The 27,912-nt window shown below is 52.3% G+C and overlaps 1 protein-coding gene across 1 annotated transcript in view; it reads left to right on the top strand.

The window, feature by feature from the left end:
• Positions 1–22,435: 22,435 nt before the first annotated feature.
• ADORA2B (adenosine A2b receptor) overlaps positions 22,436–27,912 on the top strand; it is a 34,261-nt gene continuing 28,784 nt past the window's right edge. The window contains exon 1 of the mRNA XM_090292313.1: positions 22,436–22,902. Coding sequence (XP_090148439.1) covers positions 22,568–22,902 — 335 coding nt within the window. The 5' untranslated portion in view covers positions 22,436–22,567. The remainder of the gene's footprint in view (positions 22,903–27,912) is intronic.

Raw genomic sequence — 27,912 nt, 5'->3', positions numbered from 1 at the left:
GAAGATTAAGGATGCAGACTTACAGTCAAGATGAAGGTGTAGGTAGATAGCGAAGCCTCCTCATGCAACCACAAGAATTAAAACTAACCTCAAAACAAAAAACACCCAGAACTGCCAAAAAATCAAGCTGTATGGAAGTCCAACAATCAAGGATTTAAAAGAAGCCACATTCATCCAGGTGGGCAGGAGGGGCAGAGACCTGGGGTCCAGGTGGAGAGGACCTGGTGTGGCGCGGAGAAGCAGCAGAATGAGTGGGCCCATGTTAAAGTGTGGTGGATAAAAATTGGGAGGGATTCACTGGAAGCAAGTGATCCCAGCAGCAAGCCAGACTGCACAGCCCGAGGTTCCAGCTCCAGGAAAATAAAGCCTCATGATTTCTGGCTGTAAAAACCAGTGGAGGGCCCTGGCTAGTGTGGCTCAGTGAATTGAGCACCTGCCTGCAAACCAGGGGGTCGCTGGTTTGATTCCTGGTTGAGGTGCATGCCTGGATTGTGGGCCAGGTCCCCATTTGGTGGTGCGCAGGAGGCAGCCACACAGTGATGTTTCCCTCTTTTTCTCCCTCCCTTCCCCTCTCTCTGAAATTAATAAATAAAATATTTAAAACAGTGAGCTATTAAAAAAATAGTGGGGTTTGCAGTGGTGGAAGAAACTGCTGGGTTCCTCAGGAGAGTCAGTTTAAAACACCCGCAGGGACTTAGAACATATGCAAACCTACCCACTCTGGGATTCATCTCTAGGACAGCAACTAGAGGGGCACCAGTCCATACAGCAAGTGGGTAAAGTGACTAGAAATGGGGTACGTGCTGGGCAAACCTCCGGAAGCCAGGCAGCAGCATTGTCCCCTCTCTGACCCTTTCCCCACATACAGAGCCACAAAGAAGGGAAGCAGGGTGCCCCACCCTGGTGAATACCTAAGGCTCCGTCCCATACAACTTAACAGGTACACTAGGAGTCAAAGCAGCTCTACCTGATACACAGAAACAAACTCAAGGAGGCTGCCAAATTGAGGAGACAAAGAAATATGGCCCAAATGAAAGAACAAATAAAAACACTGAAAAACAACTAAGCAGATTCAGAGTTCAAGACACTGGTGATAAGGATGCTGAGAGAACTCATTAAGTATGGCAAAAACATAAGGGAATAAATAAAGGTTACACTAAGTGAAATAAATAAAAATCCACAGGGAACCAACAATGAAGAGAAGGAAGCTAGGATTCAAATCAGTGATTTGGAACATAAGGGAGAAATAAACATTCTACCAGAACACAAGAAACAAGAATTCAAAAAAACAAGGATAGTATAATGAGACTCTGGGACATCTCCAAACATGCCAACATACAAATCATAGGGTTGCCAGAAGGAGAAGAGGAAGAGCAAGATATTGAAAACTTATTTGAAAAAATAATGAAAGAAAACTCCAATTTGGCAAAGAAAACAGACATAACAAGTCCAGGAAGCATAGAGTCCCAAACAAGCTGGACCAAAAGAGGACCACAAGACACATCATAATTAAAATGCCAAAGGTTAAAGATAAAGAAAGAATCTTAAAAGCAGCAGGAGAAAAGCAAGAGTTACCTACAAAGGAGTTCCCTTAAGACTGTCAGCTGGTTTCTCAAAAGAAAGTTTGCAGGCAAGAAGGGACTGGCAAGAAGTTTTCAAAGTGATGAAAAGCAAGAACCTACAACCAAGATTACTCAATCCAGCAAAGCTACCATTTAGAATGGAAGGGCAGATAAAGTGCTTCCCAGACAAGGGAAAGCTAAAGGAGTTCATCATCACCAAGCCACTATTATATGAAGTGTTAAAGGGACTTATTTAAGAAAAAGATCAAAGCTATGAACATTAAAAAGACAACAAACTCACAACTATCAACAACTGAATCTAAAAAACTAAAACAAAAACAAAAGCAAACAACCTGAACAGGAACAGAATCAAAGGTTTGGAGATCATATGGAGGGTTATCAGCTGGGAGGGGGAAGGGGGGGAGAATGAAGGGAAAATGTACAGGGATTAAGAAGCATAACTGGTAGGTACAAAATAGGGGAAAGTTAAGAATAGTACAGGAAATGGAGAAGCCAAAGTACTCACATGCACAACCCATGGACATGAACTAACGGGGGGATTGCTGGAGGGACAGGGGTACTGGGCAGAGGAGGGGAAAGGGGGAAAATTGGGACAACTGTAATAGTGTAGTCAATAAAATATACTTTAAAAAGATTAAGGAGATTGAGTTCGTGTGAATTTTAACGGATGGGATGCCCGTGTGTTCTGATACCAGTATGTTGTGCATGCTGATTGATCAGGTGATGTGTGGCTGTTCAGGGGTCACTCGGGGGCCACACTCACTGGGGTCTTAGGCAACCAACCATGTGAAGGCTGCCTGTTCTAAAATCGTTACTTCTTCCTCCCCCTTCCTGGGAGCAGCACTGTCCCTGATGTCTCTCCTCAAGAGCTCTCATCTTCTCGGACGGCTCAGTCTCTGGCAGAACTTAACACACTGATCCAGGTCATGGGTCACCACTCCCTTTCCTGGGGTTGTGGCCAGTGGGGGCGCTGACCCAGGAGATAACAGGCTTTTTTGGTTTAGCATCTGATTAGCTGCAGCCTTGTTCAACTCCTCAGTCTGCACACACACACTCACATGTGCACACATGCATGCATACACGCACATGAGCACTCGGTGGGTGGCCATTGTCTCCGCTCTTGAAGATTGATCCCTCCCATAGTTTTCTGTTGTTTGGGGCCTATCAGGGAGGCCTGGACCCTCTGAAAGACACACGTCTCCGGACATTTGTGTACCACATGTCATGGCTCATATGTGTTCAACCAGGTATCAAAGAGATCCTAATGGTGCTGAGGCACTGTAGTGTTCATTTGTCCCCAGATCTGTGGACGGGCTCTGAGCTGCAACCCCTTGTCCCCTGGTGCACAGCCGGCCCCCTATCCAGGGCTGCTCCTCTGCTCCCACACCTCACTTCACTCCGCTCCCTTAAGGCAGGGTTAACATTTCCATTTGCTCACGATACCTCAACCTTCTGTATGATTGTTGCTGGATGAATCATCGTTTGATGGGTGGGAATATCCAGGAGCGACACTGAACTCCTGTTCTAACGTGGAACCACCTTGAACTCTGGGGAACAGACGCCTTGGCATCCAGCCTGGACTCAGTGCCAAGGTTGGTCTTGTGAACAGTCGTTCCAGCATTTTCCAGCTTGATAGTAAAAATTCTAGAACTGCAAATGGAAAGAAACTTGAAACCTGAAGATCTTCATTTTTCTGTCTGTTTAAATAATATTTATATTGAATTTATTGGGGTGACATTGGTTAATAAAATTATACAGGTTTCAGGTGTGCAGTTCTATAACACAGCATCTGTATATTGTATTGTGTGTTCACCACCCCAGGCCAAGTCTCTTTTTGCCACCATTTACCCCCCTTTACCCTCTCCTACCTCCCCCACCTCCCTTCCCCCTGGTCGTCACCATGCTGTTGTCCGTGTCTATGAGTTTGGTTGGTTGGTTGGTTGGTTAATCCCTTCACCTTTTTCACCCAACCCCAACCTCCCTTCCCTCTGACAGCTGTCAGTCTGTTCTCTGTATCTATGAGTCTGTTTCTATTTTGTTTGTTAATTTTGTTCATCACATTCCACATGTAAGTGAAATCATATGGTATTTGTCTTTCTCTGATTGGCTTATTTCACTTAGATAACACACTTCAGGTCCATACATGCTGGACCTGAAACATGAGGTTTTGTAAAACGTGAGGTTTCATTTTCCATGGCTGTGTAGTATTCCATTGTAGAAAAGAACACAGCTTTTTTATCCACTCATTACTGATGGGCACTTGGGCTGCTTCCAAATCTTGGCTATTGTATCTAATGCTGCAGTGAACATAAGGGTTCATATATTCTTCTGAATCAGTGTTTTAGGTTCCTTCAGGTATATTCCCAGAAGTAGAATCACTGGTTCATAAGGCAGTTCCATTTTTAATTTTTTCAGGAAACTTCATACTGTTTTCCACAGGGGTTGCACCAATTCACATTCCCACCAGCAGTGCACTAGGGTTCCCTCCAGCACTTGTTGTTTGTTGATTTATTGATGATGGCCATTCTGACAGGTGTGAGGTGGTATCTCATTGTGGTTTTAATTTGCATCTCTCTGATGATTAGTGACATTGAGCATCTTTTTATGTGTCTGTTGGCCATCTATATGTCCTCTTTAGAGAATTGTCTGTTCAAGTCTTGCCCATTTTTTTAAATTGGATTGTTTGTTTTTTTGATGTTGAGTTGCCTAAGTTCTTTATAAATTTTGGATATTAATCCCTTATCAGTTTTGTCAGTGAATATGTTCTCCCATTCTGTGGGTTGTCTTTTCATTTTGTTGATGGTTTCCTTTGCTGTAAGAACACTTTTTAGTTTGATATAGTCCCATTTGTTTATTTTTTCTTTGTTTCCATTGTCAAAGGATATATAACAGAAAAAAATATTGCTACAAGAAATGTTTTGAGATTTTACTGCCTACGTTGTCTTTTAGGATTTTTATGGTTTCAAGTCTTATATTAAACTCTTTAATCCATTTTGAGTTTATTCTTTTGTATGGTCTAACAAGGCAGTCAATTTTTATCAATTTTTATTTTTTTGGACATATCTGTCCAATTTTACCAATATTTATTAAATAGACTGTCTTTACCCCATTGTACATTCTTGCCTCCTTTGTCTAATATTAATTGAACATCAAGGCGTGGGTTTATTCCTGGGCTGTCTGTTCTGTTCTGTTGATCTGTATGTCTGTTTTATGCCAGTATCATCCTGTTTTCATTACTGTTGCCTTGTAGTATAGTTTGATATCAGGTAGCATGGTACTTGCAACTTTGTTCTTCTTTCTCAAGATTGCTGAGGCTATTTGGGATCTTTTATGGTTCCATAAAAATTTTTGGAGTATTTGTTTTAGTTCTGTAAAATACGCCATTGGTATTTTCATAGGAATTGCATTGAATAAGTAGATTGCTTTGGGTAGTATAAACATTTTAATGATGTTAATTCTTCCTGCCCATGATATGACATATGTTTCCACTGATTTGTTTCTCTTCAGTTTCTTTCTTCAGTATCCTATAATTTGCTGAATCCAGGTTTTTTACCTCCATGGTTAAATTTATTCCTAGGAACCTTATTTTTTGTTGCAGTTGTAAGTTGGATAGTTTTCCTGGTTTCTCTTTCTGATAGTATATAGAAATGCCACTGCTTTCTGAATATTGACTTTGTTACTTTGCTACTTGACTGAATTCACTTACCTGTCTTAGGAGTTTTGGGGGGACTCATTAGGGTTTTCTGTATACAGCATCATATAACAGCAAATGATGACAGTTTTACTTCTTCCTTTCCAATTTGGATACATTTTATATCTTCTTGTCTGATTGCTGTGGCTAGGACTTCCAGTGCTGTGTTGAATAATTGAGTGGTGAGAGCAGACACCCCTGTCTTGTTCCTGATCTTAAGGGAAACATTTAGTTTTTCCTCACTGAGTATGATGTTGGCTGTGGGTTTGTCATATATGGCCTTTATTATGTTGAGGTATGTTCCCTCTCTTTCCACTCTGCCGAGAGTTTTATCATAAATGGATGCTGGATTTTAACAAATCCTATTTTTGTTTCTATCAACATGATTTTTATGTTTCATTTTGTTTATGCGATGTATCATATTTATTGATTTGTGGATATTGTACAAACCCTGCATCCCCATGGGGTCTTAGGGACTCACCAAGGCTGGACTATACAGGGTTAGCTAGGTTGATGAAGACTCAGGTGTGGCCCCCATGTGCTCATGCAGTCTTGGTTGGGGAGGGCCCAGCAAAGGAACAATGGCCTCTGCACTTCTGTCTGGCAGAAAGCTGTCCCCCAAGCTCTTGCCTTGATGCCAAACCAATCAGCTCCCCCACCCCCCGTATGCCCCTGGGGCAGCCTTTTGAGCTGCTGCCCCAATACTGGAGCTCAGCAGGTAAGTCCACGTGCTGGCCCTTTAAGAGGAACTGCCAGTGTCTCCAGAAACCTCTGTCTCACTCAGCCACAATCCCCACTGGTTTTTACAGCTAGAAGTTATGGGGGTTCTCCTTCTGGCTCTCAAACCCTGGTGTGGAGCTGGGACCCCTTACTCCTCAGTGGGGACCTCTGCAGCCAAAATATTCCTCCCAATTTATATCCAGAGGCCATAGTCCTCTGGTTGTGGGAGGAGCACAGTGTTTACCTACTCTGCCATCTTGACTGGAACTCTCGTAGATGTTCAAAATTTGATTAAGATAACTCAGCTTGGAGAAGGCAAAGCAAGAATTGGAACCCAGGCTCTGACCAGTGTGGCTCAGTGGGTCAAATGTCATCCCACAAAGTGAAGGGTCGCCGGTTCAAATCCCAGTCAGGGCACATGCCTGAGTTGCAGGTTCGGTCGGTCCCTGGTCAGGGTGCATGCAAGATGTTTCTCTCCTTCTTTCTCCCCCACACTCCTCCCTCTCTAACAACAAATAAAATCTTTTTAAAAAAAAAGGAACCTGAGCAGTCTGGCACCAAAGCCTGCACTTGCAGCCGCCATTCAGGACTGGACCACCTGCCACCTGTCTTGGGGAAGGAAAAGCGGGCTGGAGAGCCTCACAACCAGGCTGCCTGGAAGGGAGTAAGGCTGTCTGATGCACTTGCTGTGATTTCCTGTTTGAAAAATAACTGAATGCTCCTGTCTGGTGGAGCTTAGAAATAACTTCCTGCATAGAGACATCAAATGCATCTTAACCAAAAGATGAGTTGGAGCATAAGCTCCTTTTTCTATGGGCAAACTAAACAAGGTCACAAAATCTGTGTTCAGAACGTCTGTGTTCTAAGGTCTGCCACCGGCCTCCAGCCCCCCCCAGACCCATCCCATCGGCCAAGACGGTGCCACCTGTCCCCACCCGAGCAGTCGCTGACAGGGAGCAGGGTGATCTGCCACCACTTGCCCCTGAACAAAGCGGGGGCGCCGCTAGCCTGGGCGTGGTGGCCAGAACTGCCTGCACAGCCACTGCAGGCCTTTGCTCAAGAAGAGGAGAGTGATACCTGTCAGCATCTTCAGACCCCCAGCGGATGTGCTGTGTGGGTTCTCGCGAGCAGCCTCTCTTGGAGGGAGGGCAAGCAGGAGGGGGCGCTCCCGCCAGGGGCAGGCTGGACCTGTGCGGCCAAGTGCCCTGCAGCCCTCACCCCGCGCAGGAAGCGGGTGGGCTTTCAGAGCGGCCCGACGGGCCAGGCCCTGCTTCCCACAGATTCCCCGGCCCCCCAGGAGCGTGGACAGCCGGGCTACACCCCGCGCCTGGGGGCACTCCCGCCCCCGCATCCTCCCGCCGGGAAGTGGCCCTTCCCACAAGGGACCCCTGAGCCCAGCGACGCTGGCGGGATCTGCGCGCCGCCCGGTGCGGCCCACGCTGGCCGCGCGCGGAAGGGCCTGCACGCGCTGGGCGCCTTCCCGGGAGCCAGTGCCGACGCGGTGCCCTCATGTGGGGAGGACGTTGCTCTTTTCCACAGGAATTGAAAAGAAGGCGGCTCGCGGCTGAGGGTGGTCCCGCGTGGCCAGCAGCGTCTGTCCGCACCCCGCCCGAGCGCACACTTCGGGCCTTGCTGGCGGCCTGTCGGAGCCCAGCGAAGGCAGGGGGACCGCTGCGCGGCTGCGGCCCCGCCGGGCTCCCGGCTCCCGCGTTGCACAGGCCCCGGTCGGCGCTCGTCCCGGCGCAGCTCTGCCTCTGCGGGCGCGCGGTGCACGTCTCCGCTCCTGAGGCGGCCCCGGCGGCGGCGCGCGGGCCTCCTTGCCCCGGCCTCCGCCGCCGCGGCCTCCCGTCTGGGCCTCGGCCTCTCCAGTCCCTTGGCAGCCGCAGCCGACACCTCTCCGGGGAGCACCTGGCTGGGGGCCCCTGTGACTCCTCCGCAGACACGCGAGGCCCGGCACCCGGGGTGCGGGACTTGCACCGGCATTTCCTCTGCCCGCCCCCGACGAAGGCCCACCCGGGTCACCAGGCAAAGCACAGGACGCCCGTGAAATCTGAATTTCAGATAAACAGAGGGCGAATTTTTTCGTCTAAGCACGTCTGCCCCCTGGGCAGCGCCGCGGGCTCGGAGCAGGGCCTCGGGCCGCTGGGCGCACAGCGCGGGTTCCAGCCTCGCCTGCGCTGCCTGCTCCCCCGCGCTGAGGGCCAGCCTGGGGCTTTGACCCGAACTGTCCGGCCAGAGCCGTTGAAGGTGCCCCTCCCAGTCCCGAGTCCGAGTTGGCGGCATCCGCTCCGCCTCCGCCGGCCGCCTGCCTGATTCCTGGCCCCCTGGAGGGTCCCCTCTAATAAGGGTGCCTTCCAGCAGTGTCCCCTCAATTCCCCCGCCCCAGTGACCTCGTTTCCCCCTGGAATGACCTCTCCATGAAGCCTTCACTTCTCCAGGGAGGCTGTCGGATGCGTAGCTGTCCAACCCCGGGTGTGACTCTTGGGTTAGTCTGTCCCGACTCCCCCAGAGACTCGAGCCGTCCCTGCGCGGGGCCCTGTCCTTGCTCTGCAGGAAACGGGTGCCCGGGCGCCCGCCGGCAGGTGCGCTGCGCAGGTCAGTGAGGGGCTGGGGGAAGGGGAGGGGGGCGCTGGCGGCGAGTGGGCTGTTCGGGAAGGGGGAGACCCACGGTCTTCCGCCCCCTTTCGTAAACACACACCTTTCCTCGTGAAGGAATGGGGTGAGGCTCTAAACGAGATCGGCTGCAGTACAATGCCAGGGGTATTTTTAATTAGTCTGAGCTTGAAATCTTGTAAATCAGAAACTTCTCAAAAGCCCTTTCCTCTGCCAGTCTCCTCATGAAGGGACGAGACGCTGCTCTGCAGGCCAAGTAGGCTCCTAACTGCTGGCGCCCCGCATCACCAATCACCCACTCCCGACCCTGCACTTGCAGGAGGCTCCGAACACGGTGTGAGGCTGTGCGCTACAAGGCTTTTGTGATATCTTTTATTTTATTTTATTTAAAAATGTGTAGAATTCTATATTCTCTTCATAACGTATCAATGGCAGTTTAATATAAAAAATGATGATTTCCTCCCAAAAAATCTCTGAGTAAAATCGACATGCCAGGAAGGTGCCCCATATCATCATACTGCTACGTCCCAGGGCGGTGAGAACCCGGGGGCCTGCCGGACCTCTCCAACCCCTAGGGACGCCAGCCCAGCTGTAGACCCACTGCACCCGAAGGGCGAGACCCAGTTGCATAACTGCAGACATCTGGGAAGAAGAAATCGGGGGTGTGGTGTGGTAAACCCCTCTTCAGACCCCCTTTCAGCTTGTCTCTGGGAAGGTCCTGTCTTTCTGTCAGGAATGGCTTGCACGTGGCCACAGGAAGGCCAGCACTGGATTCCAGGACCCTTCGCTGGCCTTCCTGTCCCCTCAGGCTGCCAGGCGGAGCCCTCCTGAGTTTCCCTGTCCAGGCGCCCCACCCCCACCCCCCTTGCGGTCTGCAGACATGGAAGCCTGCTTCCAGCAGGCGGGGTCTCTTTCCCAGGCTTGGCCCACAGAGCCTGTTGTTAGACCTTTGGATTTTTGCTGACCTTGTAGGTGAGAAGTGGTATCGGAATTTAGTTCTAATTTACATTTTCTTATGAATGAGGTAGAAAATGCTTTAAAATCCTATCTGTGTTCCTTTTCCTGTGAATTGCCCGTATTTCTCACTGAGAGTTTAGAAATCTTATCCTGGAGCTTGAGATGCAAAAGGTTCCCTCAGCTGGTCATTTGTCTTTGCTTGTGGTGGTCAGTTTGTTTTTGCCACATGGAAGTTTTTTATTTTTATCTCTTCTTCTATGCCTTTGGATTTAAGTCAAAGCTAGAAAGCCCTTCCCTGTTCTAAAGGCATAAAGCAATGCTCCAAAGTTTTTTCTAGAACTTCCGCACTTCTATTTTCAATCCTTGGTGCATTGGGATTTATCATGGTATACATGTGGGGAATGGATTGATATCCTTTTAAATAAGTATATTTACTTTTCCCATAGTAATACAAACTCATGGGTAAAAATTCAAGTTGTAGTTAAGTGGTCCCCTGCTCTGGCCATCCCCTGACCTCATTAGGCTTCTTCCAGGTTCTCCCAAGGTCCATTTGCTACTTACCTCCTTATTTACAAACTGTGACTTGCCCAGCTCTGTATTCACGTTATCAATTTTAAGCATGCTCTTTTGTCATGTTAGCTGAGAATTCGGGTCTCCCACCTCCACCCCACGGCCCTTGACCACAGATGTCTGTCAGTATCGGCAGACTGGTTACTGGGTGGCTGGTGCTGGGATTTGACTGCCTTCTAGTTCTCTTTTCAAAAAAAATTTGTTTCCGTTTTTCAGTAAGTATCCTGATTTAGTAACGATCAGCTCCTTTTCAAAAGTATAAAAACCAAACATATTTGGGGGTAAGACATGGGAGTGAGGCTCTCCTTATTTTTTTCTCCAAAGCATTTTTTTCTAACCACTCCCATTTGAAATAGCTGCACTTGTCTGTGAAGAAGCAACATCCTGTGTTTGTTTTCTCTCCTTCGGAGCTTTCAGCCTTGAATTTCTGAGCAACCCCAGGACTCACATGCCAGGCAGCGTCCTGGGTGCTGGGGCGCAAGAGTGGGTAGGACAGACTCAGCCTGGGCCCTTTTGGAGCTCACGCTGTGGGAGGGGAGAGGACCAGGACCAAAGGAAGACACAAAATGACAGGTCCTGGTAAGTGCCAGGAAGAAAAGCAGAGCGGGGGGGGCGGGATTGAGTGCCCAGTGAGGGCAGGTGCTGCCTAGGTAGGATAGTGAGAGAAAGTTTCCTCTGAGTAGGGGACAGAGGTAAACAGATACCTGAGAGGTATGAGAGGGAGCCACATGAAAATGGAGGGGGGCTGCCTGAGGGGCTGGGGAACAGAATGTGTGAAGTCCCCGCAGCAGGATCTGTGGCCCTGTTGGTGTGGGGGCAGGGCAGGTGTGTTTGTGTGCCGGATGTGGCGGGAAAGCCAGTGTGAGCTGCTGGAAGAGGTGGGCAGGAAGAACCTCCCGGCCTCACCAGAATGAATTGCAGTGTTCTGACCAGTGTCCCATTTGCATTCTTAAACATGCTTTTTGGAAGTCAAGCGGAGAAGTGATTGTAGAGGGACAACAGTGCAAAAATAAAATAAAGTAAAAACAATAAAATAAAGCCTGGTGAAGACGTCCCTGAAGTAGCTCAGATCAGAGGTGAGGAAGCTCAGCAGGAAGCTGGGCAGAAGCAGGCAGACTCAGACGGATTACCAGCAGAGGCGGCACAGAGGGGAGTGACGGAAGAGAAACCAAGGATGGCGGTGGGGAAGAAGCATCTGCTGAGCCGGGGCCACTTGCTGGACCAGAGGAGACAGGAGGGGTTGGGAGGGCTGCGAGGTCTGGAGTCAGGTTTCAGGTGCCTTTTGCCATCGGGCCATCTGAGGGGAGAAGCTGAGCAGACAGGAAACTATAGGAGTCTGGGGCCCAGAAGGAAAAAAAGAAAACTGTGTGAAGATGGTTCCTGGGGCCTCCAGCACAGAGCAGCTGGCAGAGCAAAGGAGCTTAGCCCAGGGCCGCTGGGGTGGCGGGGACTGCAGCGCCTAGGAGCCAGCGCTTCGCAAGTGAGGAAGTGACAGGCTGCGACAGCCTGCTGAGAGGGGCTGGCTTAGATGAGCCCTAAGAAGTGGCACTGGATGTGGCAAGATGTGAGCTGCTGGTGACTCCAGAAGATGATCTGAGGGCTGGGGCAAGACCCCAAGCTGATGGAGGGCAGAAGAGAATGTGCCAGACAGAAGTGGAGGTCAGTGAAGGCCTGGCTGTGGAGGAGTTTTGTTGTGAACGGGAACAGAGAGAAATCCCTGAAAGGGCTGTGGGGTCAGGGAGGGTCTCTCACTTCCATTTTCTTGGTAGGATGAGGCACACCTGCCTGGGACAAGGGGGGGACTGTGGGTGCAGAGGGCCAGGGGCAATGAAAAGAGCAGTTTCCTGCGGGATTTGGGCCTGAGAGTCAGTGAGGCTGCGAAATCCCACACGTGCCTCCTGGAGGCCCAGGAAGTCTGGGACTAGGGACACTGGCTGTGCACACGGGTGGGCCATGCCTCTGTTTTCACAGCCGGTGCAGCTGTGAACCGCAGGGACCTGAACCACAGCTGGGTAGGGTGGGGTGCTGGGCTGGAGGGGAGGTGGTGACGGGACAGGAGTGCCTGGAACAGACATGCTGCAGCAGTTCAGGGCACAGGGACTGTCAGGTGGGGCAGGTGGGCTGGAGGGAAGAGCACAGACCTGGAAGCTGCAAAACAGAGGCAAGAGGATTAGTGGAAGGACACAAGTGGGGGGGGGCGGGGGGAAAGGGTGCACAAGTGACCGCAGTCAGAAAGGCCGATGGTGTGTTGGCAGAAGGCCTGCTTCTCAGAGAAAATGCTTTGTTATTATGGAAGGAGAGGAGAAAACACTCAAGGAGGCTGAGGAGGGGAACCCGGTCAGCTCCAGGCCTCGGGGATGCAAGGTTGGTGAGGCAGAATCAGCCCCCTTTGCAGAGATGGCAGGGGAAGCAGCCCAGAGGTGGGGTGGGACAATTTCAGAGCTAGAGGGTAACTAGAACATTTCACGAAGAGGCCGAGGATTTAGGTCATTCTGTGGTGACACCATCCATTCCCAGTGGCCCAGTAGAAACCTGGGGTCAGGAAGAGGCAGACACCTGGGTCAGATGAAGGAATGTTTTGAGCTATACAGGGACCGTAACACTGTGGACTGGAAGGTGGAAACCAATCCATACCTGGAGAGTCGGGAGCACTTTCTAGAGCAGCAGGTAGCATGGAGCCCTGGTGGGTCACACGGTGAGCCAGGCTGTCACATGCATGACCAAGAGAGGTGCTCACTGAACATGCTGTTCTCTGTGCGGATCCTTGGGGACAGGCCTGGTTGGAGGTCCCTTCCTTGTGGAAAGAAGCAGAGCTTGCCTCCTTTCATCCTATCTCAAAAGCCACTGCGACGCCTGCCCCCATCCCAGCAGCACTAGTCATTGTGGCCAGGAGGTAGAAGGCTGGTCTCCGCACAGTAGGGCATGACTCGGCCTTAAACAGGAGGGCCACCCTGGCACACGCTCCAACACGGATGCACCATGAAGACGTTGTGCCAAGAGAAACAGTCGAGGCACAAGAAGACAGGTTTTGTATGATTCCACTTACACGAGACTCCTAGTCTCATTCACAGAGACAGAAAGTGTCTGCGTGGCCGCCAGGGGCTGGCGGACGGGGCTGGGAGGGAGTGTTTAATGGGCACAGAGGTTCAGTTTGGGGAAACGAAAGGTCAGGAGATGATGGTGGTGACGGTTGCACAACACTGTGAACATATTTAATGAGACTGAACTGTGCACTTAGAAATGGTTAAAACGGTTTCTTTAAAAAGTCAACATGGGCAGACTGAGGCTACCCTATGGCCTGACGGCTACGCATTGACCCAGAATCTGTCCTGTGACCTTGGTGTTCTGCAAGGGGCTCTGGCCTGGGAGGAGGAACCGAGGTGGGTTGTCACTTGAGGAGGCGCCGGCCCCACAGGCTGCCCCGGTACAGGGCTGGTGATGGGGACCTGGGGGCCTCCCACACAGGACACAGCATGCTGCTCCCACACTCGGCACTCACACAGAGGCCCCTGGGTCCCGGGGGGTGGGGACTTGCCTCAGGTGCAGCTGGGGGCCCTCGGCCAAGCTCGGGCTCAGCAGCAAAGAGCTCACCAGCAGCTGGCCTGGCACCGTGTTTTCCTGACCTCAGCCTCGAGTGCCAAGTCTCTGAACTGTTATTAAGTGTCCAGATTTCTTCACTTAAAGAAAATAGTGTTGCTGAGTGCCACACTTTTTGGCTGAGTGTTGGTTCATGGCTGGCCCCAGTGGGGCTCGTCAGACACCTGACAAGGTTCCTTGCAAAGCGAGGCCAAGGCCATTCTGGGCAAGGACAATGATGGCACAGCACGTGGGAAGATGCACCAGCCCAAGAGGAGCTGAAAGAGATTCATGAATCAGCACAGAGCCCAGAAACGCATCAGTCCTGAGACGGGGACTGGGGATCTGAGCAAGGAGGCATATGCACCTGCAGGGAGGGGACGCTGTCCCCATGGCCAGGGAGCCTTGCCACTGGTGCAGGAGGAGAAGAGACAGATTAGATTCTTGCTCTCTGAGTAATACACAAAACCTAGAATGGGAGAGAGAGACTGATGTGCTTCGCCACATAAAATGAAAATCTTCTGTGTTAAAAAACGGTGTCTACAAGATACAATAGCTGTTAAAAAAAGGTTTCTTGACAGTGTTGGTAGAGCACACCTACTTTTGCTTTTGGGAAGCCTGTGTATGAATAAATCTATCTACTCCATTTCAGTAGCCCCAGGTCACACCCTTTCTGTGTTTTAACAGGCTGGTCATCAGTGGCATATTTGATTTTATCATATATGGCATTATGTTTGCAGAAGCACAGAAAAGTGTCTGGAACTGAGGGAGGGCAGGGTTAGGGAGGTGAGGAGCGCACCTTCACTGTCTGAGACACCGCAATGAGCTTGTACTTGTACCATGAGCACATACAGTTTCTTCAGTGTCTATAACACACAACCGCAGGCACACCAGGTCCAGTTGTGGCCAGCCCCACCGCCTTCATCCTGAGCCCTGAGAGGCCAGTTTTACTTTCCCACCCAGACAACCTTTATTAAGGGGACAGCAGTCCCCCTTTCCGCATTTTATCATTTTTCCCAGAATCCAAGCTACCCCCAGATGTCGGGAAGAACAGGGCAGAGCTGAGGCCCTTGCCCCACTGCCTGGACACTGGGTTCTGGGGTCCCGGTCATTGCTCTCGTCCCTAAGGTTCTGTCTGAATGGATGAGCCAGGCCCTCCTCGGCTCACCCTTGACCCAGACATTTGGGCTGCTCTGAGTTCTGTAGGATGCTTTGCCGCGTGTACCACAGTGGCTCCCGCCGCAGGGACAGGGGCAGGGACAGGGCTGCTGAACTGGAAGCTCAGTGCGCGCTGTGCTTGGGCTGCTGGGGACGCTTAGAGGAGCAGTAGGACATGCAAGCTCCTTGTTCCCTCCTCCTCCCACCCTCGTGTGTTGGCCTCACATCAGCTGTGTCCTTCTGTGGGTGCACGGTGGTTGTCACAGCCCCAGAGGCGTGTTCCCACGTGGCAGCAGCCAAAGCAGGAAGGCAAGGAGATGCCAAAGCTCCCTGCACAGTTCTCCTTCTGTCCTGTGGCCAGGCTTAGTCACACACCCATCGCTTAGGCCGGTCACCGTCCACCCGGGGTGTCACATCCCCGCTGCACTGAGGTTTGTGAGCAGCTGGAGGGGTAACTTCTGAGGAGCCATTGAGCACAGCTGCCACAGGCTCCTAAGCCTTGGCAGTGACCACTCTGAGGCCTTGGGCCGCGGGTGGCGTCCCAGACTCCTCAGGGAGCCATGAGGGGACAGTTGTAAATGGGAACAAGGAGCTCACGTGGGTGGGGAAGAGGTGACGAGTGGATTCTGCAAGTTCCTGATGGTTCCTTCGCCCTCCTCAGATGATGGGTTTTGCAAACCACACTGGTGAAAAAGTGACATCTTCCCCCTGAGGCCTGTGAAACAGGCTATGGCGTCTCCTTTCAAACAAAGGACATTGCCATTGGGTAGAGCCAGCATGTCCGAGAAACACTTCAGTGCCCTGTTCCTCACTAAGGACCTGCAGGCGGTGTTCCTGCACCATGTGGGCAGTGCCACAAGGGCAGCTGGAAGGCAAACAGGCCTGGCTGGGGGCACAGCTCTGCCCTTCCCAGCTGTGTGTTGGCTCTGGGAACCTCATCCTGTCTCAGCCGTGGCTGCTTCACCTCTGCACCACATCAGGTTACAAGCCATGTGTGTCTTCTTTGGAGAAATTTTCATTCAAATCCTTAGCCCATTAAAAAAGTTGGATTATTTGTCTTTTTATCATTGAGTTATAAAATTTCTTTATATATTCTGGATCCTAAAATTATCACATATGTGATTTGCAAATATTTTCTCCCATTTTGTTGTTTCTGTTAACATTTCTGGAAGCTTTATTTGTATAGCCAAAAACTGGAAACTCAGATTTTTATCAATAGGTGAATGGAGAAATGATGGTATATCCATATAATGGACCACTACTCAGCAATAAAGAAGGAATGAATTACTGATGCGCACACAGAGATAAATCTCCAAATGATGATGAGTGAAAGACAAACAAAATGTATAAATATGGTGGGAGAGATACAGAGAGATCTGATGAGACACTGGGGATGAGTGAGGAGGGGCCATAGGAGGAGGTTGCCAAGGCAAAGATGACAGTCTAGAACAGGATTGGCTGAGAAGCTGGAGCCTCCAGATCCAATGGAGTTATGGGCCAGAAGATTTAAAATAAGAGAAGGGGGTCTCTGGATCTCAGGCTCTCTTCCTTGAGGACACCTGGATGATTGTGCTGCAGCTGCCTGCATTTCCCAATGGACGGTATTTTGGATGGGAAGGAACTCCAGGCACAGCATAGGGTTGGGCTGGCCTGGCAGAGGTGGCAGGGTTACTCTCTGGGTGTTCTAGAGGGAACGGGCTCTGAGGCAGGAGCCTGCCATTCTTCTGGAATTGTGTAGCTTTTGTATCTTATGTTGTTTTAGTTTGTAAGCTAACCCTATAGAAATATAATTAAAACTAACGGGGTGGGGGGAATGATAGGAGAACCCAGGTGTTAAGAGTTAAGCCTTAATTGATGGTCTTAAGTGACTAAAGCATGTGGAAAGCTGTTATTCCAAAACTGTGGAGCTTTTGAATAAAGACTCCTTTCCTTTATAACCAAACCTCCGCCTCTGGAATTTAACCTGGAGGGTGGTGGTGGGCAGCGGGACCCCACTTGCTGTTCAGTAACAGGAGCACTTAAGATCTTGTTTCCCAGCAATTCTTATCAGTTTTGGCTCAAATAAACTCATGAAAAAATTTTAAAAAGTGTAAATATGGTATGATTCCATTTTTACATAATTCTAGAAAATTCAAACTAATCTATAGTGACTAAGCCAATTAGTGATTGCCTGGGAACAAGAGGACTCACTTAAGGGAATTATGAAAGAGGACAGGGAAACCTTGCGGGGTGGGTATGTTCGTTACCTTGGTGAAAGAGGTTTCATGGATGTAAACACGTGTCAGACTCTGTATACAGGTACCGTATTGATAGATGCAAGTTGGCCACAGAAATTGGCAAATGCCACTATAAAAGCAGGGCTTTTTCTCAGACAACTGGTTCTCAAATATTGACCAGCCCACCACTAGCTGTAACATACATAAACAAAACTTCACTGGAATTCTTAATTCTTAACTGTGCAAAAGAATTATGAGAACCACTAGGCTAAAAAACTTGCCTTTATCAAGCTAGAAAGTGTTATTAGGGAGAAAAACAAAAAAGAAAAGAGACTCTCAGACACTTGTTCCTATCAGGGAAGAAATTCTGCCCTGACTGGTGTGGCTCAGTTGGTTGGATGTTGTCCCACAAAGCAACAGGTTGTAGTTAGATTTGAGTGGTCCCTGTTCGGGCGTAGGTGAGAGACAGATTTTTGCTGAGACATATGTTAGTAGCCTGCCACTGCCCTTCTCCCACGAGGCCCACTATTGACAGACAGTCTTTCCCCGAAGACCAGGAAAATTTGGGCTTGACTGCCTAGCTTCTTCTTGAAGGCTGCGGCAGAGGCTGCCACATCCTCTAGCAAACACCACGATCCATCACCTTGCTCCCTACAGCTACTCACAGACCAAAAATGTAACTTACAGGCACTCTACATAATGGATTTCAATTCCAGCAATGAGATAAGAGACTTATGACATAAACACATTTGCATCCGGTGAGTCAACCACCCAAATACCCAGTCTGATACTTCTACCAACTGCTTTGAGGCAAGGTAGTAAGTATGGACTAAGGTTTTAGAGCCTTCCCCTCCTCCTTCTGCTGTTGCGTGGCAGGCTGAGTGCTTTGCACCTACTTCATATTGTGTGGGGAATGCCAGTATGCTGAAGCTCCATCACCTCAATGAAGTGCCCAGGGAGGGAAAAAGGAAGAAATTAAAAAAAAACAAACAAAAAACAAAAAAAACTCCATTAAAGAATACAAGACAAGGGCAGCTGCAGACAAAGACAGATTCATGTCTCCTTTCCAATCTGGATGCCCCTTATTGCTTTTTTATTTTTCTCATTGCTTCATTTTCCTGACTAGAACCTCTAGTCCCATGCACAACTGCTTCCAAAAGAATAAAATACCTAGAAAGAAATCTAATCGAAGCTGTAAAAGACCTGTACTTGCAAAATTATGACACTGAAGAAAGAAATTGAAGAAGATACAAATAAGTGGAAGCACATACTATGTTCATGAATAGAAAAAATTAACATCATTAAAATGTCCTTAATACCAAAACAGACCTATAGATTCAACACAATTCCTATCAAGATTCCAATGACGTGTTCCTCAGAACTAGAACAAATATTTCAAAAATTTTTATGGAACCACAAAAGGCCCCGCATAGCAACAGCAATCCTGAGAAAGAAGAACAAAGTTGGAGGAATCACACTACCTAATATCAAACTATACTACAAGGTCATTGTAATCAAAACAGCCTGGTAATGACATAAAAACAGACACACAGATCAATGGAACAGAAGAGAGAGACAAGAAATAAACCCACACCTTTATACTCAACATCTGACAGAGGAAGGAAGCACATACGATGGGCTAAAGATAATTTATTCAATAAATGGTGTTGGAAACTTGGACAGATAGATGCAGAAAAATGAAACTAGACCACCTCCATACACTTCACACAAGAATAAATTCAAAATGGATCGAAGACTTAAATGTTAGACCCGAAACCATAAAAATCCTAGAAGAAAACATAGGCAGCTAAATCTCGGACACTCCTCATAGAACTTTCTTTATCAGCTGTATCTCCCCAGGCAAGGGAAACAAAAGAAAATATATACAAATGGGACTACATCAAACTAAAAGTTTCTGCACAGCAAAGGAAATAACCAACAAAATAAAAAAACAACCCACAGAATGGAAGAACGTATTCGCCCATACATGTGCTAAGGGATTAATATCCGAAATGTATAAAGTGCTTACAAACTCAACACCAAAAAAACCCAAACAACCCAATTAAAAAATGGGCAAAGGACATGAATAGATACTTCTCCAAAGAGGAGATAAAGATGATCAATAGACATATGAAAAGATGCTCAATGCCAATAATCATCAGAGAAATACACATTAAAACCACAATCAGATATCACCTAACACCTGTTAGAATGGCTATCATCAATGAATCAAAAAACAAGTGCTGGTGAGGATGTGAGAAAGGGGAACCCTAGTGCCCTGTTGGTGGGAATGCAGATGATGCAGACACTGTGGACAGTACAAAGGGTCCTCAAAGAATTAAAAATGGATCTGCCTTTTGACCCAGTGATCCCACTTCTGGGAATATATCCAAAGGAACCCAAAACAGTAATTCGAAAGAATATGAACACCCCTGTGTTCGTTGCAGCATTATTTACAGTCACCAAGATATGGAAGCAGCCCAAGGGTCCATCAGTAGATGAGCGGATAAAACAACTCTGGGGCATTTACACATTGGAATTCTACTTCACTGTAAAAAAGAATAATATTTTACCCTTTGTGACAGTATGAACGGACCTGGAGAACATTATGCTAAGTGAAATTAACCAGTCAGAGAAAGACAAATACCATATGATCTCATTCATATGTGGAATCTAATGAACAAACTGAACAAGCAAAACAGACTCATAGGAGGCGAGCAGATGACAGCTAGTGGGGGGGGGGGGTTAGGAATCAAATCTGGGTCCTCCGCTCATGACTTTTCAAGACTAAACTTCTTGACTCCCTCCAGACACCACCTCTTCTTCTTGTGTTTCCTCAACAATGGCCTGTTGCCATTACTGCCACCCCTATGGATCCTGGGAGTCCCGTTTAAATCCCAGTGTGAGTTCCAGACTGGGGACTGATGGAGTCAGGAGGAGAACCCTATTTGTTTCACATGAAGCTGGTGTGTAAAAGAGCACTGTGCTAAGTGGCGGCCGGGCCGGGGAGAGGACAGAGAGGAAGGAGGCTCTGCTGGGGGTGTCCAGAGCAGGGCGCCAGTCATGTGGAACTTGGGGTGTGCGAGGCAGTTGAGGGTAGGGCACAGGTTTGCAGTGGGGACCCTTTCTACTGAGGTATTTCGGTTTCCTCAAGGAGGATGGGCTCTGGTAAGGAGAAGAGGGAACTCCAGGCACAGAAAGGCCTGGAGCGGAGGCCAGGCCTGGAGGTTGCAGGGTGTGCGGGACGCACTCACATGACCCGCTGGCTTTCCTCCTGCTGCCTCCTCTCCCTCTGTCACCCCTCCAGCCATTCCTGCCAGGTCCCTCGTCACCCTTCTCGGAGACCTCCCTGGGCTGGTGCCAGCGCCTCCAGCAGAAGAGCCCAGCACTCCACCATCGGGGCGGGGGACGGCTTCCCAGCTCAGACCACCTTCCTTTCTCTACCCTCCTGGGCAAGGCTTTCCCCAGCAAGCCCCTTCCCCACCGCCGCCCAGCATGGCTCCCCACCGCCAAGTCCTGCCCACTCTGCACAAATCACCTCCCCAGGAAGCCTCCCGGAGCCCTTTCATGCTCCCCAGCCCCAGCCTCTTTGCTTGGACAAGCCCCTGAGGTTCCAGTTCACCACACATGTGGTCACAGCAGTTTGGGTCAAGTGCTGTGGCTCCACACGGGCGGTGGAGAAGGTGGTGTCACCTCAGCATGGGGTTTGTGGGCTCACCCATATTCTAACATAAAATCAAGTTTGTTATTATAGATGTAAAGCACGTACACACAACGCGCGCGCGGGCGCGGAAAGTGGAGAGAGAAAAAACATCCCCTATAATAACCTCGTCAGCCAGGCCATCTACTGTGAGTGTTCGGGGGACTTCGATGCCTTTGCTGTCACAGGCAGGTTATTGCTGCTGGGCCCGGTAGGGGCCGAGGGCGGTGTTGTCCTCACAGCTGCACTGAGGTGTCATTCAAATGCCCTACAACCCACTTACCTGAAGCGTGTAATTGAGTAGCATTTAAGTAATGGCTGTGCAACCGTCACATTTAGAGTATTTTTGTCACCCCCGAAAAGAAATCTTCTCCCCTTTAGCAGTCACCTCCATGTTTTATTTTTTGCTCACATTGTTTTGCAAGCATCTTCCTGTTGCCCAACAACCTTTTTAACGGCTTTGTCTGGCGGCTGCTAGCAAAGGGTTAGGGGCCAGGGAATGGCACAGCCGGGTGTTCTAGAATGCCGCTGTCGGTGGGACTGGGGGGACTGGCAGCGCAGCGCGTGGAGGCCGCGGGAGAGCGGAGCGAGGGCCGGAGCCGACTGCGGGGCCGGGGGCCGGGGGCACGCCGCCGGGGCGGAGAGCAGCCGCGCTCTGCAAGCAGATCCGCGGCGCTACCGCCTGGAATGTCGGAACGGAGGTGGGAGACGGGTGTCAGCACCCTTCCCGGGGTGGGTGGGGGTGGGAAGTAAGGTCAGCAACTGAGTCCCAGAAGAAGGAGAGGGTTAGGGTTTGGAGAGTTAAAAATGAGCTTGGTTTCAGACGCGCTGGATTTGGGGGCCTCCGGCTCTCTCGGGGGAGGCGCAAAGTTGCGGGCTGTGGGATGCTCGCCTAGGGCCGCAGGGGAAAGGTTTGGGGTTCAGGGTGTAAGGCCACGCGGGGGGCCCTGGGAGCCTGCGCCTGTCCAGGTGGGCGGGAAGGGTAAAGAGAGCGCCGGAAGAGCACGGGCACTTGACCAGGGCGGGGCGAGGAATGAAGGGAGCGGAGCACACCACCAGGTGGGAGAAGCCAGAGCTGGAGGCGCTGGGCTGTGGCGGGGAGCGCCGGGGGAGGGAGGCTGGGGCGGCTGGCGCGCGAGTGCGGGGCGGGGGTGGCGCGCAGAGCCGTCTTCGAGCGAAGTCCCCTCCCTGCAGCATCTCATCCAGTTAGCAAGGCGAGCCCTGCCTGCCCAGTGGGGGAGCCTCCAGAGACTCGTCCGGCCCGGCGGTGGAGCGGCTTAGGGGGCGGTCCTCGGGCGGTGGGCTCAGGGGGACAGGCGGGCGCCCCCGGCTGAGTCGTGTCTCAATCGCCGCGGCGGCCCCGGCTCCGCGCCGCCCCGGGTTGGGAGACAGTGCGATAGCTCGGGACACACCCATCGAGTTGGAGTATTAGGGAAAGTTGGGGAGCTTGACTTTGTTAGATATTGTCACCACTGGACACCTGGGGGACCGCCGCCCGCACCCACGGCGCCGCGCCGCGAGCAGCGGAGACCGCTGTGGCCCCGCGCACCTCGGCTGGGGAAGGGGCGGCGCTCCGCCGGGAGACCGAGACGGGCGGGCACACCGCCCAATGGGCGTCAGCACCCCTCCACGGCCCCGCCTCTGGGTCCCGGCCCAGAGCGCGCGAGCCTGGCGGGTCAGACGCGGCCGGCGGACTCGCGGTCTGGGCGCTCGGGCCATGCTCGGCGGGGTCCACACGGCTGCCCCGCGCTCGGCGCAGCCCGGGTAGGTGACGCCACCGGCCATGCCGCTGGAGGCGCAGGACGCGCTGTACGTGGCGCTGGAGCTGGCCATCGCCGCGCTGTCGGTGACGGGCAATGTGCTGGTGTGCGCCGCGGTGGGCACGTCGAGCGCGCTGCAGACGCCCACCAACTATTTCCTGGTGTCCCTGGCAGCGGCCGACGTGGCCGTGGGGCTGTTCGCCATCCCCTTTGCCGTTACCATCAGCCTGGGCTTCTGCACTGATTTCTACAGCTGCCTCTTCCTCGCCTGCTTCGTGCTCGTGCTCACGCAGAGTTCCATCTTCAGCCTCTTGGCCGTAGCCATCGACAGGTACCTGGCCATCCGTGTCCCGCTCAGGTGAGGCGTGCGGCGGCCCCGAGCCCCGTCGAAACCCCGCCAACGGTCGTGCGCTCCAGGCCCAGGTTCCTTGGTCTCAGGAACGGGCCAAGCTGCGGCGCGCGGAGCGCTCTAAGCTCAGATTCCCACCATGGAAGGCACCGGCCACTACCAAAGACGCGTGCACACAGGCTGGTCAGACCCTCTCGGGGTCCCGGGCCCGGCCCTAGAGGCCTGTGCTCCCCGGGATGCGCGCATCTCGGTAAGAGGATCTGCGTAGGGACAACTGCAGGGGTTCCGGGGAGTGGGATCATGGAAACTCCGGGGCAGGCACCACCGTCAGGGGCGGGTAGAGGCCCAGGAGCAGGAGGCTTGCTGATGGTTATCTCCTTTGAGGCGAGAACTGTTTCTTTCCTTCCACACCTCATTCACTGCCAACAGAGGGTGGGGGGTAGGGCAGAGCAGAGGCCCCGTGAGTGCTCGGAATCCGCGAGGCCAGACGGGGTAGTTTCCAGGGCAACTTTGGACGCTGGGACTTCGTGTGACTCACGACCCAGCTTCAGAATGTATCTGGCACAAAATGAGGGCCAGGCTGCCCTGGGCGGGAAGGTGTCAGTTAACTTCGGAGAATGCTAGGACATGTGCCTCTGCATGCTTAATGCTGACTCAAATCACCTCCATATACTTTAAGAAATAGGTAAAGTGTTTCTTCCCTTCATGCTGATATGTAACCTTGTTTGTCCCCACTGCCCCGTCCCAGCAGGCTGGGAGAGGGCCACCAGGATTTCAGAACTGAAGACCCTAAGGGTCCTCACTTCCTCCCACACTGAGAAAATGTAGGAGTCGGGGGATGGAGCCTTCTGTGGCTGACCAAGGAATTCTGAGTTGGGGCTTGTGGGAGCAGGCGTGTCCAGGACCCTCGGGGCTTACTGAAAATATTTATGCTCTGTCTTTAGTGTCTGGCTCCCTTTGGAATTTCTGAGTTGGGTGAGGTTGGGATCTCTTTGGATTTGGGGCTGAGACAGGAAACAGTCATAGGAGTAGGAAGGAAGGAAGGGTATTATATTAGCTTCAATGCCAGCTCTGTGAGGCGGTTTATATTAAACTTATATCCTTTAATTCTTTCAGTAATTCCAGAAGGGAGGTACTGTTACCTGAGTCCGTCTTGTAGGTGAGGAAGATGAGAGTCTTGCCCAGAATGGTGCGTTTGGAATGAGTCAGAGCGTGGACTCGGAGCTGGCACCGCAGTCCCGCTGTGCCATCAGGCTGTGTGCAGCCTTGGTGTGGGGGTCTGGGCGGAAAGCCTACTGCCGTTTCTGGGAGCCAATCCTGCCTGCAGTGAACTGGCAGTTGGAGGAGAAACGGATGTGAGGGACCTGTCCTGGAGAATGCTCCCAGCCTTTGTAGCAGACAGACACGTTGAGCCTGCCCCTGTGGGTTGTGTCCTGGGCCCCAACTTGAACAGGAACCTCCTGCTTTGCCGGGCTGTGAGCCTGATCTGCGTGTCTGGGCCTTTCCATGGGCTGCTTGCCCTTGGCAACGAGCGGGGAGGCCTTGTGAGTCCCATCAGGTGTGACAGAGCCCAGGGATTTCCAAGGTTTGGGATGGCGTGGCACACTACTCCCTCAGGGTCCCTTTCCTGCCTTTTGGTCCTCCTGTGGGTTAGTTACTTGGTGGCCTTTTGGACTGTTTGTGTCCAGCAGGCAGTCACAGCTGCTGCCCTGAGTTACCCTATAGCAGAAGGCCCATGGGCTTGCCCCTAGCAGAGGGCCAAAGGGGCCCCAGCTCAGTGAGAGTTACTGGGAGAATCCCCTGTGTGGAGCAGGAATTCTGTAAAAGTTTAAATCTGTTAGTTCTTGCCCTGGTTGGTGCTGGGTGGAGTCCTGAAAACAATGGGTGTGGGTGAGTTAAGGAGAAAGAAATGTGAATCACTGGCCCCTGACTTCTCCTTTGCATTTGCTCCGGCAAGAGATGGGAAGTGGAGAGGGCAGAATGCTCCATGGAGAGCCACCACGTGGCTGGTCCTGTCCCTGCCGCCCCCCTGGCCCACCCACAAGAGTGCAGGGGCCTGGAAGAGGTGTGTGCGGGCAGCCCCAGCCCCCCGTTCCGGAAAGTATGGGCGTCTGAGCCATCCCTGCCACCCACTGCCCCCTCGAGGTTGGAGATGTGTCCGCACTCAGAGCTCCTGAGCCCTCCTGGGGGCTGGGGCCTAGGGCGGCCTGGTCCCTCAGCAGTTTCACACTTCCTGCCTCTGAGGCCCATGGCTCCCGTGCGGGGGCTAAAATGCTGATGCCAGGGCCCTGCCAGGGCCTACTGAGCCCATCTGTGGGGTGGGGTGTGTGTGTGATTCCTGTGTCAGCGTCTTTAACTGGGGACTTCCGGCTGCACCGAAGTTTGAGAACCCTCTTGGGGTCACGAAGCCTTGAGCCTCCCCTTCACTTTATTGACGCAGGCAGAGCCCAGCGTGGATGTGGCTGCAAGGCCCGCCTCAGGGTCATGGACCTCTAGGTGGGAGTCACGTTGGGAGGGCCCTTTTGGGAGGAGGTGTCTCCCCTGTAAAGCGAGCAGTAATGAAGGTGAGGTCCAGGCACTGAGGGCAAACCCAGTCCTTGGACGGCCCTGGGTTCCGCTGCTGACTGGTCGTGGGCTGGGAGACACGCGTGCCCCAGGCTTCGAGTGCCAGGCCAGAGACCAGCTCAGGGCCACGGAGGCTGCAGCCCTCCCTGTCTGCCACCTGCTGCCAAGGCGTTTGCCAACATGGGGACAGTGCAAGAGGAAAGGGGAGCCCTGAGGTGACGCTGGGCACAGAAATGACAGCTTTGTCTGGACTTGAAAAGGAGGCATGTCTGCTCAGATCAGGCACTGCCTTGGCCTTCAGAGTGGGGCTGTCTACAACAGGAGGTCCGCTGCCTGGAGCGCAGTCCACATGGCTCCCCACGCTCCCGGCAGAGGCTCTAGTCGAAGTGGTGCCACTGGGAGTGGGCAGATGTGTCTGCCCAGGCTGCTCCGACTCTCACTTCACCCTCAGGCTGGTTCCAGCAGGGGCCCTTCCTGCTCCTTGCTCTAAGCACGGTCCCCGGTCCCCTTCACACCACACTCCCAGCTGAACTGGGACGGAACTGGGCGGTGGCCGTGTGAGTCACCTCTGTCCAGCGGCCTCCCCACCCTGCTTCTGGGCTCTGTCCCCCTGCCCGGAGCTGAGTCTGCTGGGGAGCAGGGAGGGTGTTTTCCAGGACTTGGCTGGGGCCACCAACAGACCGGAAGGGGTGCATTTGTCCACGGACCCTGACCCCCACCCCAGACCCCTCAGCGGCTTTTTCTTGTGCCTCGTATGTCCGGCTGTGATAGGTACTGAAGACTTCTCAGCAAGACTTGATGTTGTCTTGGGTAAAAATGTGGCCTCCACTTAGCTGACTGAATTGGATGGAGGGTGGGAGTTGGCAGGAGATTTTCAGTGTTTGTTTGTTTTTCTTTTTATTGAGCTACTGTTCTCATATGATAAAATTTGCCTTTAATGTTGTTTTGAAATAAAGCTAGTGGAGAAGTTTTTCAGCTCCCCCGGCTTTCCCAAGGACCCTCCTGGGACTCGCCCTCTTCCACAGCAGCGCTTTGTTTCTCGTCCTCATCATTCGCGCTGCAGTGGGTAAACGGGGCCGCAGACCCTGTGAGGAGGACCGTATATGTGAATGTGCTTAAATCACACTGTCTCTGCTTCTTGGCTCATCCTGTTTCTCTCCTCAGTCAATGTTCCCAACAAGTCACCCAGCTTCATTGCCCCCTTCCATGGTGTCACTGAGTTGCTCCTGTCAGGCCACCCTGCCAGGACCCCTTTGGTCCCATCTGATGGTCACTTTCTGGACGTCATTGCCCATGTCCTCTGTCCTCGTAGGGGCTCTCGATCAGCTCCCGCTGGGTCACCATGGGCCCCACCCACCTCCCCCCGCCCACCCCACTGTGACCGGTTCCTCTGCAGCTGCTGGGAAACATGAGCCGGGCCCCCTTGCGCACAACTGGAGTGCCCTGCTCTGGCCCCAGGCTCCGAACCGCCCGGCTTCTGTCCACCCGGGCCGGCACCTCCCTCAGTCTCCACCTGGCCCTTCCTCGGCCCCCACCTGGAGAGGCCTCTCCCAGCCACTGTGTTTCCTTACCACTGCCCCCCATTAAATGATGTCTTTACTAGGTGATGGGACCTCTGGGCTGGAGTGTGGCCTCTGGGAGGGGAGGGGCTTGGTCTTACAGTCAAGGACCCAATACTTGGCATCATGCCAGGCCTGAGTGACCATGTGAGGGACTGGAGAAGGGTGTGTGCTGGGAGCGTCAGGCCTGGGGGGCACCTGGGATGGGGAGGGCTATGCCAGAAAGGACTTGGGGAGCGAGGGTCCAAGATGGCAGATCCCAGTAATGGGCAGAACTCTGGTGAGATTATGTCAGAAGAAGATGGTCCCATAAGTCCAGTGAAAGGAAGAAAAGAGGGACACTATCTTCTGGAAGGATCTCTCACAGGCTTGAGGAGCGTGGGACAGAGAGGCGCCCAACAAGCTGGTGGGTGCTGCAGAGGAGGGCCGGCCCAGGAGCTGGGGGGCTGGTGCCCCAGGCCATGGCTCTGGGCTGTCCCCCGCAGGCCTGGGGCGGCCTGCTCCCTGTGTAAGGGAACATGCCCTTGGGACATGTGGTCAGGACTCAGGAGGAGGGAGGGGCCTGGGTGCCGTTCTTCTGTTATTTACCCTTGGCCCTCAGCACACACTCCTTTGCTCCCCACCCCCCAGCCCAGAGCAATGACTCACGCAGCCACAGGTGCTGGGGCCGTGGCTATAAGTGCTGACCTAGCCTACAGTCGGCCTGCTTGTTCCTGGGCAGTTTAGTTCCCCGCTGGGCACCCACGTGCCCAGGCAGAGTCTAAGGTCTGGGCTGTTATGGCCAGTGAGGCCCGACAGAACTGTCTGAGAACCTGGTGGGAGCCAGGGTAATCCAACCTGGAGGGTCTCTGGAGGGCCCATCCCCTCACTGGGGGTGGAGTGCAGCCCACTGGCC

Source organism: Furipterus horrens, unplaced genomic scaffold (genome assembly GCF_987537825.1).
Source record: "Furipterus horrens unplaced genomic scaffold, mFurHor1.1.pri manual_scaffold_11, whole genome shotgun sequence".
Classification (NCBI taxonomy): Eukaryota; Metazoa; Chordata; class Mammalia; order Chiroptera; family Furipteridae; genus Furipterus; species Furipterus horrens.
This window is presented reverse-complemented; position numbering and strand designations above follow the sequence as displayed.